An 11,350-nucleotide genomic window follows, 5' to 3' on the forward strand; every position below is an offset into this window, starting at 1 on the left:
AACAAAGGGCGCCGTCCCGGCCGCGCCTCCGCACGGGCCGCCCGAGGCTTCGTGGCGCCTTGGCCCGGCTGGAGGTCCGCAGCCGCCCCGGCGGGCCCGGCACTGCTTGCAGCCGCACGGCCGGGTGCCCGCTCCGGGGAGCAGCCCTCGGGGCCGGGCGGGGGCGGTCCGGCCGGCCAGGCCGCCTGGCCAGGCGCCCCGTCGCGGAGCCTCCCGGGACGGGAGGGAGCGCCCCCGGAGACCCCCGCGGCCTCCGGGCCGCGTGCAAGGCGCCGGCGCTGACCGCCGCCCGACGTTGCAGGTCTCTGCGGCCCCGGACCCGGTTCTTGCGGAGGCGCTGCGGGATGGCGGAGGGGGCTCGGGCGCGGCCGGACGCGCCGCCGGAGGATCGGAAGCGGGGCTCCCCGCAGGGTGAGGCGCCCCCTTCTCTCCCGCCCCGCGGTCGGGCGTAGGCACCCGTGCACGGGGGCGAAGAGCGCGGCTCTCGGGGTGCCCTTGAGTCGCCCCCTGGACGGCACGGATTTCCCCGGGCGCTGAGGTGGGGGGGCAGCCGGGGGTCGGGGTTAGCCGCGGGTGCGTCGGTTGCGGACAGACCCCCGGCTCTGGGAAACGCGCCGGTCACGTTGAAGCTGAGGCCGCCCACCTGGCATGGCTGAGGAGGCTGGTGGGTGGGGAAGGCCTTCAGGGACCGCCAGCAGGGCCCCGACGAGCGGTGGGGGGCTGCCGGTGGGCTGCCTCAGCCTCATGTGGTCCTGCCACGTGAGGACAGTTCTGGGCAGTGCCCCCCATGACGGAAACGGCAAGCAACGGGACTGGGGCTGGGGCCTTCCCCAGCAGGAAAGGTGACCATCTCTGGGGCAACCGGTGCAGAAAATGGCGAATGAGGGCAGGCCCAATCCAGGGGTGTCAGAAGAAGCACGACTTGTTCTTCTCTCGTAACACTGGAGCTTCTGGTCAGCCAGAGACAAGCCGAGGGAGGGATGCCTCTGAGCAGCACTGTGAAACAATGGCAGTTTTCCTGTGTTGGTATTCTCCAGACGCATTCAGTTTCAAGTCCCATCAGCCCCATTCAGTTTGGCCAATGGACTGAAATGCTGGGAGCTGTAGTCCACAACGGACGGCGAATGCCTGGCGGGCAAGGCCGGAGCATTGTAATTTGCTGCTGCTCGTAGCGAATTATAGGCTGCAATGACTTGGGCAACGTTAAGAAAATGAGTTAAAATAGCCAGGGGGGCTTCCAGCCCTGGTGACTCCGCTGGGATGAGCCACATGTTATGCCCACCATGGGGGTGCTCTTGCACGCACGCCAGTTTGTGGCTTCCCTGTGGAGCAGATGTGGGGTGAAAGAACTTTTAGTCCAGCCCCACAGACCGTTAAGTTCGTCCTTACAAAATGTTTAACTTTGCTGCTGAAAATTTAAATCCTGGCCATCCTTGCTCAGCAGGCCTGCACATTAAGCGCCCCCTCTCAGGTGGTCCTCCGGCTGCACCCGGAATGCCCCCTGTGGAGCCCCCGTGTCGCTGGCTCCGCTGCCGCGCTGCTCCGCCAGTCAGGGCGTGCTTCCCGGTGTCCAGCCGGAGCCCGGCTTCCTGGACCTTCAGCCCGTTGTTCCGTGTCCCACGCTCTGGGGCGACCGAGAGGCCACCCTGGCCCTCCTCTCTGGGGCGGCCTGCCAAGGCCGTGCAGGTGCTCCGCTGACCCCCCCGTCTTCCCTTCTCGAAGCTAAACATGCCTGCCTCTCTCCATCTCTGCTCAGGGGGCTCCTTTTGAAGAATTCCCTTTAGGGCACGATTTTTGGCAGGGCAGAGCAGGGGTCCTGACTGGGTTGCGCTCAGGTTCCACCCGGCAAAACTGCGGCCTGCCCATGGACTGGCTCGCGGGGAACGGTGGAACAGGGTCATGCCACACACTGGTTCTGTGGTCATGAGGCGCTTCACCCGTTTCCTGTCACTTCCCTTCTTACAAAGGCTGCCGGCGTAGGAGCCCTTGCGCCCCGAGGGCTCCTCGTTTGCAGAGAGGCGGCACGGAGGCCTCGGAGCCGCTTTCCGCGAGCCAAGGGCCAGGATGTGTGGCGGGCGAAAGCGGATTTGCAGGAAGCACGGAAAATCGCCGCTGCTCATTCCGGAAGAGGCCGCTTGTCCGCCACGAGCCGGCTTGGGCCCCGCGGGCTGACCCTGCTCTTGGTCTCAGCAGGCTCCGCTGAAGCAGGGCCCTTCTGCCTCCTGGAACAGGAGGCGGCAGCGGAGGAAGAGGAGCGTGGCTGCAACATGGAGGCGGACGTGGACCTCTGGGGACCTGCCTGGGGGAAAGAGGCTGCCGCTGCTGGTCTTCCCATCCAAGACAAGCCCGGCAAGGATGCTGCCAACATCGCAGGTGCAGTCCCTGGGCGCCGCCTCGGCGGCCGGGGGGCAAGGTGGGGTGGACCGGCCGGCGCGGCCAGGGAAGGGGTGAGCTGCCCCGCCTCCTCGGTGTGGTGAGCAGGGCTGTGGAATGTGGGCCCTGCCTGGCTGCCGGGGTGCAAGGAAGCAGACCGGGACGGGAGGAGGCTGCCCAGCCGGCAGCACCGGCCTGGTGGGTGGGCCTGGTGCACTGGGGCAGCTGGACCAGCCGCCCCTGCCTGGACATGACCCCAGCCACTGGCTGGGCAGCTGCCCCCCGGCAGCCCAAAATCCCTGCTGGGGCAAGTTCCCCGGCTGCTCTTGCTTTCCCAAGTTCAGCCGCAGAGAGAGCGAGAGCGAGTGAGCGGGGCCGAATGGCCCTTCTCCCTTCCATGAGGCGGCGGGGGGGGGGGATGCAGCCAGGACTTGCTCGGGGCAGCCTTTTGGGGGGGTGCAGGGGTGCCATTCCTAGGGAAGAAGTGCTGCAGAGGCCCCAAAGGCCACGCCAGTCCAGAGCACGAGCCCTGGTGAACCCACCTCCGTCACCTTGTTCTCCAGGCCGGGCGGGCGCAGAAGGGGCAGCCGCTCCTCCGCCACAGGGCCCCGCAGAGCCCGCCGGGGCCTGGCAGGGCCTGTGCAGCTGGCCGTGCTGGCGCCAGCGGGCCTTGGAGCATCTGGAGCAGGCAGCCGAGAGCCCCGCGCGGATCGCTCAGGTGAGAAGGCAGCGCGGCAGGTGGACGGAGGCGGGAGCGCGCGAGCAGTCCTGCCCCGCTCAGCCTTCGCAGGCACCTGTGGGGACGCGCGAAGACAAAGCCGCCAGGGCGTGCGCGCTGCTCTCCCCCCTTGGCCCGGTTCCCGCAGCTTACAGCCCCCCCCCAGCCGCCACCCCACAGGCCCCAGCACAGCCGCCAGCGGTTTGCCTCAGGGATGGGGAAAGCTGCCGGAGGGGCCCTGGAAGGGGCCGCAGGGTGGGGGGGGCCGGCTCTGCGCTCGCGTCACCTTCTTCCCTCCATCGCCGTGCCCCCCATGGCAGCAGGGGCTGCTCCTGCCGTGAGGGTGCGGCCAGCCCCCCCCCCCCGGGCTGGTCGCCCACGTTCTCTGCCCTTGCGGAGGCCTCTGCGGGGGGAGGCCCGGCCCCCCTTGCCATGGGGCTGAGCGGGTGGGCTTCCTTCCAGGTGGCGTTTGAGGACGTGGCGGTCTACTTCTCGCCAGAGGAGTGGGCAGAGCTGACGCTGTGGCAGAGGGACCTGTACTGGGCCGTGATGAAGGCCAGCCACGAGCTGGTTGCCTCGCTGGGTGAGTCCCCCCGGGAGCCTCCTGCGCCCGCTGCGTGTTGCCTGCCCCCGGGGCTGGTCGCAGGACAGCCCGGCCCCTCCGCGTCCACGGCCCAGCCCTGCCCTGCCCTGCCCTGCTCTGCTGGGGTGGACAGGCCAAGTCGTGGCCGGAGGGCCCAAGCCCCAGGGAGAGGCTGGGGCAGACCCTTCCCTCCCCTCCCGCGGATGCCACCGCAGCTCCCCCTTCCCTGCCGCTCTCGCCTGCGCTCTCCCGCCTCTCCTCGCCCACCCGCTGGTGCCCAGCCTTGGCAGCGCCTCTGGCCCGCCTGGGACGGGGGCTGCCCCCTCCTGCCTGTGCGGCAGCGGCCTTCAGCGGCTCCGGCAAATTGGCTGAGCGCACCTGTGCCTGGGTTTCGATGGATGCCCCTCGCAGGGGAGGTGGGGGAAAGTGGCCGGGAATGGCTGCAGCGGGGCGGGGGGGACGCAATTGCTCCTCACTGGATGCAGCCAACGGGCGTGCTGCCAAGCCCCCCCCCGTGCTCTCCGCCTGCTCTCAAAGTGGCCATGCCTTGTCCTGACGCAGAGAAGCACCTTGAAAGAGGCATGCCTGCTGCGCTTCCGAGTCCCACCGGCCCGGGGCCTGTCACCACTGCCGTTTGTGCAGCCGAGGCCTCGGCTCCCATTCTTGGGGGGGCTGAGAAGTGCCGGCCGCTGCAGGCCCTCCTGAGGCGGGGGGGGGGCGAGGGAGTGGCCCCCAGGGCAGCCACGCAGGTGTGGGCGGGAGGAGCCCTCCCATTCCCCCTTGGCACTGGCAGCGGTGACTTGCGCTTCCCCTCCCCGCAGGCTCTGGGACTCGCCTGCAACCGGAGGCTCAGGCCGGGCCAGGAGGGCAGCCGGGTGGCCGAGCCCAGCCAGGGCGAGCGGGGCCGGATGCTTGCGGCCCCCCGGCTGCAGGTGAGTGGCGCCCACTGTGTTCCGGGGGTCAGTGGCCGTCAGCCCTCGCCAGGCGCCCCGGGCTGCTTGGACGGATCCCCCTGCTGCGGCCAGGGAGCCGCCTCTTGGGAACACCGCCCCCCAGACCCTCACAGTGGCTGGGAGACCCCCGAGGCCCCTTCCGAGTCTGCGCACGCTCTGCGGCCCCCCGGGGGGAGGCAGAGTCGTCTGGCAGGAAGCCCCATCCTGGGGCTCTGAGCGCCGGCTCTCGCATGCTGCTCCCAGCGGGCTGTTGCCGGGCGGCCTTGACCGGGCCTCGCGTAACCCCTGGGGCTGCGGGGCAGAGGAGCAGCGTGGAGGCACGGCTGTGCCGGCTCGCGCCGAGGCCCTTGAGGCGGCGCTCCCGACTTACCTACGGGAAATCCCGACCCTCGGGCCCGAAAGGGGGGTGCTGCCGCAGCCGTGGGCAGGGAGCCTGGTCCTTGGGGCCGCATGGAGCCGGCTTTCCGGCCCGAGCCCGGCTTGGGGGTGGGAGAGGCAGAGCGCCGGGGCCGGGGCCCACGCTCAGGTGGGGAATTGGCAGGCCGGCGGGGCAGCCGGCCGACCCCTGCTGTGCCCTTCCGCAGAGGCTGCGCCCTGTGTCGAGCGAGAGGAGAGGCCGCGGGCCCCGCCGGAGGAGCTGCGAGACGCGCCTGCCCGCGGCCGCCGGGACTGTGGCCGTGGCTCCCCCGAGCGGGACTCTCTGCCCCCCCACGAGCCGTGCGCCCACCCCGGCCAGCGAGCCCTGCCGAGCCCGCAGGGCGGGGAGGTCTTCGGCGGCCCCAGCGCTCTCGCGGCCCACCGGAGTGGCCGCCCCCCGCCCCCGGGCTTCACCTGCATGGACTGCCAGAGCCATTTCGTCTACGCGGAGCCGGAGGCGAGCCGGATTCATGCGCAGCTGGCCCTGGGGAAGCTCTTCCGGTGCCTCGGCTGCAGCTGCAGGGTGGCCCTGCTGGTGGGCCAGGAGCCGGGTATGCTGCAGGCGTCCCTCCCCTTCGGGCCGCTGGACGCCCTGTACTACAGGTGAGGAGCCCTCGGGGTGGCATGGGGCCCCCACCTGTCCCCCATAGGTGCAGGACCAGGCACCTCCACTCCCTCACATTCCAGGCGCAGGCCCTGATGGGGAGACCCTGGCCGGACCGTGCAGAACCGCCGGTCCTGGCCTGTGCTGACCGCACGGGGCTGGGGGGCTGGGCAGGGGCCCACCAGGGACCGGGCTGCTTCCCAGCTTCGCCTCCAGGAGCACGGGCTCGTCTGTTGCCACCTTGAGAGGGGGCATCAAGTTCGTTAATCGATTTAGATTTCCTAGATGCTTTTCACAAAAGAGGCTCAGAAAAACAGGAAAGCAGAGAACAATTTTAAAAATGCAAGCTCCTCTTCAAACAACTCAGGCTTCCATGAGCAACCCTGAGCTGTTCAGCCGATTCCTATGATGGAGCCCTTCCGGTAGCACCAAAGCCCCGGGAGCCCAGCCGTCAGGCTCGGCCCCGGGCCAAAGCCCCCACCGGGGTCCCGACCTGGTCCTCGTTTCCTCCACCACACGGGTGGCTTCCCCCACTCTCAAAGCCGGAAATCCTTCCCTAAGCATCAGCAAGTAGTTAGGAAGCCTTTAACGACCTGCCTGGTTTGCCCCGGAAGCGTGTCCAGAATCGGCCGTGGTCCTCAGGCTGTGGGGGGCTTGTCCCCCCGGAAAGGCACCGGGGTGGCGCCGGGCGTCTCGCCAAGGAGCGCTCCGCAGCCAGGCGGCTCCCGCGGAAGAGGTCCTTGTCTTGCCGCCGCCAAGCCTTCCTCGGGGGGGGATGCCAATGGCAGGTGCCTGCTGCCTTTGCGCGAAGGGTCCTGGGTCCTCCCCCCGGATCCTGCCTCACCGCCGCCCCCCTTGCCCCCCGCAGCCACCAGGAGGCCCTGGAGCAGGTGCGGCAGCGGGCCGCTCACTGGACCACCCGGGAGACCGAGGCCTTCGTGGAGCTGTGGGGGGACGACCGGGTCCAGACGGCTCTTTACGACAACTACCGGAACGAGGCGCAGTACAGGCGCCTGTCAGACAAGATGGGGAAGATGGGCTTCCATCGCAACCTGGAGCAGTGCCGGCAGCGAGCCAAAGACCTGCGGCGCGGGTTCAAGGAGATCAACGGTGGCGACCTGCTCTCCAACCGGGCGCGCCAGGCCATGCCGTTCTTCTCCCTCTTGGACCGCTTCCTGCTGATGAGGCGGGGGCTGGTCGTGCCCAGGGTGTGCGCCGGCCGGGCCAGGCAGAGGGGCTGGAAGGAGGAGCCCCCCGGCCAGCCCCCGCTGGCACTCGTGCTTCCCCCAACGGGCCCCGACTTGCGCCAGCAGCCTTTCCCGGGCCAGGAGCCCCGTGTCCGCGTGGCGGGACTCCCCAGCTGCCGCAGTCGGAGAAGCCAGCGAAGCGGCAGCAGCCAGGGCCCGGCCCTTCCTGGCTACCGGCTCCCCTCGTCTGCCCAGGCCGCGGGGGGTCCGTGCTTCCTCCTGGAGGGGCCGGATGAAAGTCCCCACCACAGCCCCCACCCCCTGGAGCTCGCCGACCTCGCGCTGCCAGGGCAGGACCGAGAGGCCTCCCCGGCCGAGGAACCCGGCGGGGCACCCGGGCACGGCAAGCACCGGGACGTGGCGCTGGCCCCTGTGAACGGGCGCTTGGTTGCGGGCAACTTCTGGACGGAAATCCCCAGCCCCGTCCCTGCACAGCGGCCCGCCGGCACGGCAGCGCAGGGGAGCGCGCAGAGTAAGTGCGGCTTGAGCGTGTGCAGTGGACGGCTCCGTGCCGTTTCCGGTCCACCCAAGAGCCGAGGTTCCCTGTGTGGATCACAAACAGTTCACACACCGAGTGCCAGGCGCACTGCCACAGCCACGCAATTCAAATAGGCTGAACACGGCCCAACGTGGCGCGTGACGGCAGCCGTGCTCACCTCGAAGTAGCTCTCCAGAGACGAGAGGGGAAGGGCTTTGCTGCTGAGGGATGGGGCATAGCGCAGGCACTGGGCGCCCCCCCGGGGGGGGGGGGGCAAGAAGGCCCGGAAGGGGCTGCAGCAAGCCCCCCGGCCTCCCCTGCCGGGGGCGGGCTTCCTGGGAGGCCCTGGGTCCCAGCGGCTCCTCAGAGGAGACGTTGCAGCGGGACTGCCAAGCCCGAGCCGTGGGAGGCCTGTGGGCTCGGAGTGAGCGCAGCTGCCCAGCGTGGCCGGGACCGGCCTGGCCCGCTGCAGCAGGGTCATGATGCAGTGGCCCTGCCCTGAACCAGCGGCAGCTCTGAGCCGCCCCGGGAGGTCACTGGCACCTGCTCATCCCTGGCCGGGCAGGCCTGTGGCCACAGCAGGCGCCCCCCTCGGGGCTGACTGGCGGCTCCCGGCCATCGAGGGCAGCTGGGCCTTGAGGGGTGGCGAGGGAGCCAGGAGCAGATCTCTGGGGGCGGGGGGGGGGCCCTTAGGCAAACCACCTGTAAGCAGCCCGTCGAGCTCGCCTCGGCCGGACGTCAGCTGTTTGGCCCGCTGCCCTGCTCCAGCGGCAAGAGCATGTGCCCCACCTCGTCTGGGTTCGATGACAGAGCCAGAGCTGGGGCCCCGGTGTGTCGATGGCGCGCGAGCCCACATCCCCAGCGGTTCCGTCTGGGCATCGAGGGGTGGGGGCAGGGGAACCTCGTGGAGCCACGGGTCCCATTGCTCCGGAAGTGGGCGTCCCAGGCACCCATCCTGCGCGCAGCTGGCTTGCCACTGTGTATGGACCTCGGCTGCTATCCGGCAGGGCTTTTCTTACTCTTCCCATGAAATGGTGGCCCCAAATCCCAGCCCAGGCCACTGCTCTGGAACACCACCAGGGTGGAGGATGGCGAAAGCCGCCGTGAAGCCCGGGAGAACAGGGCCCTGGCCCCACCTCTGTCGGCCAAGGCCTCCCCGGATCGCGGCAGGGTGCTTTCCACCCCCGGATCAGGCCTCAGGCCAGGTCGCAGCGGGCTGCAGCGGTTTCCACGTATCATGCGCCACTCCTTCCCAGAATTTCCAGGGCCGTTGACAGAGATGCCCATTAGCACACGATTCCACTCTGAAGTGCGTCTTCCTTCTGCCCCCAGCATGGCGCCCGGGAAAGGCCCCGAGCTCCTCTGCGAGGCGAATGCGAGACCTCCGGCTGCGCCGCAGGAGGCAGCGCGCGGCCGTGGCACGCGTGCTGCTGGGGACCAGCTACCGCCCCAGCGACCGGACGGTGTGGAGCAAGACGCAGGAGACGGACTGGTGGGACAACCTGGCGGCCGGCCAGCGCGACGACGCGGAGTGGGTGCGCTGCTTCCGCATGTCCCGGGCGGCCGTGCTGGACCTGGCCGAGCGGCTGCGGCCGGTGCTGCGGCGCGAGGACACGAACATGCGTGCCGCCATCCCGGTGGAGAAGCGGGTCGCCCTCACGCTGTGGAAGCTGGCCTCCGCGGACAGCTACCGCTCCGTGGCCCGCCGGTTCGGCGTGGGCGTGTCCACCGCCTCCGTCATCGTCATGGAGGTGTGCGAGGCCATCCGCGCCGTGCTGCTGCGGCACGTCGTCCGGCTCGGAGACGCGCAGGCCGTCATGGAGGGCTTCGCCCGGGCGGGCTTCCCGAACTGCATCGGGGCGGCGGACGAGACCCACATCCCCATCCTGTGCTCGCCCCACGGCGCTTCCGCCTACGTCAGCGGGAAGGGGCTGGTCTCCATGGTGCTGCAGGCGCTGGTGGACAGCGCCGGCCGGTTCACGGACGTCTACGCGGGCTGGTCCGGCGGGATGCGGGCCGCCGGGCTGCCCTGGGGCTCGCCCCTCTTCGAGCAGATGGAGAGAGGGGCCTTCGGGCCCCAGACCACCACCGAGATCGGCGGGGTCCCCATGGGCCCCGTCCTGCTGGGCGGCCCCGCCTGCCCGCTGCGGCCGTGGCTGATGACGCCGTTCCCGGCGGCCCGCACCCGGCGCCAGGAGCGCTTCAACGCGCGGCTGCGCAGGTGCCACGCGCCCGCGGCCCACGCCTTCGGGAGGCTGAAGGGCCGCTGGCGGTGCCTCCTCAAGCGCCTGGACGTGGCGGAGCGGAACGTCCCGCTGGTGGTCGTGGCGTGCTGCGTCCTGCACAACCTCTGCGAGCGCCGGGGCGAGGCCATGCAGGGCGGCTGGGAGGAGGGCCTGGAGCGGGCCGCCCCGGGGGGCCCCGCGGGCGGCTGCCCCGGCCCGGAGGAGGCGGGGGCGGCACACGCCGTCCGGGAGGCCTACTGCACTTTCTTTGAGGAGAGGCCGGAGGAGGAGGAGGAGCAGCAGTGAGGGGGCAAGGGACCGCCCCCTCCCCGCACGATGGCATGGGCGGGGGGCCAGGGCCAACTCAGGTACAACCCCTTCTGTGGCGGGGAGCCCTGGCAGTGCCCACACCTCCGCGGAGCCCACCCTGCCCCGGTCCCACTGCCTGACTTTTGCACACCTTTTCTACGATCTGCACAGCTTGAGGCTGCAGTTTTCACCCTGAACCTCAATAAATCCGTTTCCTCTGAAGGGAGCGACAGTGTCTCCGTGGAGCTGCTCTTCTGGCTGGCCCCGGCCGGCAGGCGCAGAATCCCGCCTCCAGTCAGGTGGGAGGCTGAAGCCCAGAGAGAAGCCAGACCTGCCAGCACGGGGGGGGGGGGGGGGGGGGGGGCTCGGGACCAGTCCGGGCGAGGCCATTTCTGAGCTGCAGCAGCAAGCGGACAACTGCCGCTCCAAGAGTGGCCCCTGGCGTGACAGGAGCCCTGCCCAGCTTTCCCTGGCCCTGTGCCCATTTGGGCACGGGCCTTTGGGGAAGACATGCTGGCGGGGGGCAGCTGCTGCCCCCCCGGTGTGGGCCCGGCCTGGCCCATGCGCTGCAGCTGCCCCAGTGTTCTGAGCGGCCGCCTGTGCAGAGCGATGGTCCCCCAGGCAGGCCAGAGGCCTCCCTCTGCACCTGTGGCCCGCTGGACTCTCCACGGCAGGGGAGTGCGCGGTCCAGGGCAGAGAAGCGCACGTGCACCCCTGCTAGTACCGTGTTCCTTTTAGCAACCCTGTTGCCCTGCAGGTAATGCCGAGACTGAATCGGTGCCTCAGCCCGACAGGGCAGAGGGTCTGCAGCACACGCATCGCTCCACGTTGCGGAATGTGTTTTGGCGGACGCTACTTGGCTCCGGCAGAGGCATGGGGGATTACGGGACATGGAGTCAGGCCTGGGGAGGACTGCAGAGCAGGAATCCAGGTTGAAAATGTACTGTCGGTGCCACCCCCCCCCCTTACCCGCTGGGGTCATCTGCACGGCTGCCGACGCCTCCACTCACGGCGACAGTCCACAGGTGCCAGACACGTCCACGCGTGTGCTGCCCCCTTGACCTCCCCCCTCTCCGCCCCTTGCTGCACACGGACCAGCGCGGCGAGTGCCGGGGGTCCTGGGCGTACTGCTGCGCTGGCCGATGCCCTGGGTGGCGCGCTGGCCGGGTGTGCTGGCAGCAAGGGGGCATCCCATGGAAGGGATGCCCCACTTTAACAGAAGAGTGTTGGCGCACCGCTCGCCGACACGGACATTCCCGCGTTGCGTGCCACGTCCTTCGCGGGGGGCGTGCAGTGCAGGAAAGGCGGCAGAAGCAGCAGCTGCACAGGCTCCCCCAACACCGGCATGACGGCTGCATGGGAAAACACCGGGACGGGGCTGTTTTGAAGACGTTCCGACTATGGTAAAAAGGTAGCCGGCCCTACAGAAACACGGGGGGGGGG

General features: G+C 69.8%; 1 protein-coding gene across 1 annotated transcript; it reads left to right on the top strand.

Annotated features, from left to right (window-relative positions):
* Window positions 1-1,156: 1,156 nt before the first annotated feature.
* Window positions 1,157-9,904, top strand: LOC123019560. The gene is made up of 8 exons (XM_044422520.1): window positions 1,157-1,168; window positions 2,191-2,373; window positions 2,937-3,091; window positions 3,554-3,674; window positions 4,496-4,606; window positions 5,212-5,647; window positions 6,517-7,367; window positions 8,706-9,904. The coding sequence occupies exons 2-8, from the start codon at window positions 2,268-2,270 to the stop codon at window positions 9,902-9,904; spliced, it is 2,979 nt and encodes a 992-aa protein (XP_044278455.1). The 5' UTR covers window positions 1,157-1,168; window positions 2,191-2,267.
* Window positions 9,905-11,350: the final 1,446 nt, after the last annotated feature.

This window comes from Varanus komodoensis, unplaced genomic scaffold (assembly GCF_004798865.1).
Source record: "Varanus komodoensis strain SLA01 unplaced genomic scaffold, ASM479886v1 scaffold129, whole genome shotgun sequence".
NCBI classification, from domain to species: Eukaryota; Metazoa; Chordata; class Lepidosauria; order Squamata; family Varanidae; genus Varanus; species Varanus komodoensis.

Excerpts from the sequence above, each read along its gene's own strand:
- LOC123019560 (XM_044422520.1), top strand. The coding sequence starts at position 2,268 with ATGGAGGCGGACGTGGACCTCTGGGGACCTGCCTGGGGGAAAGAGGCT. Across the intron at positions 3,675-4,495 it reads CGAGCTGGTTGCCTCGCTGG|GCTCTGGGACTCGCCTGCAA; the intron begins GTGAGTCCCCCC and ends CCCTCCCCGCAG. Across the intron at positions 7,368-8,705 it reads AGCGCAGGGGAGCGCGCAGA|CATGGCGCCCGGGAAAGGCC; the intron begins GTAAGTGCGGCT and ends TTCTGCCCCCAG.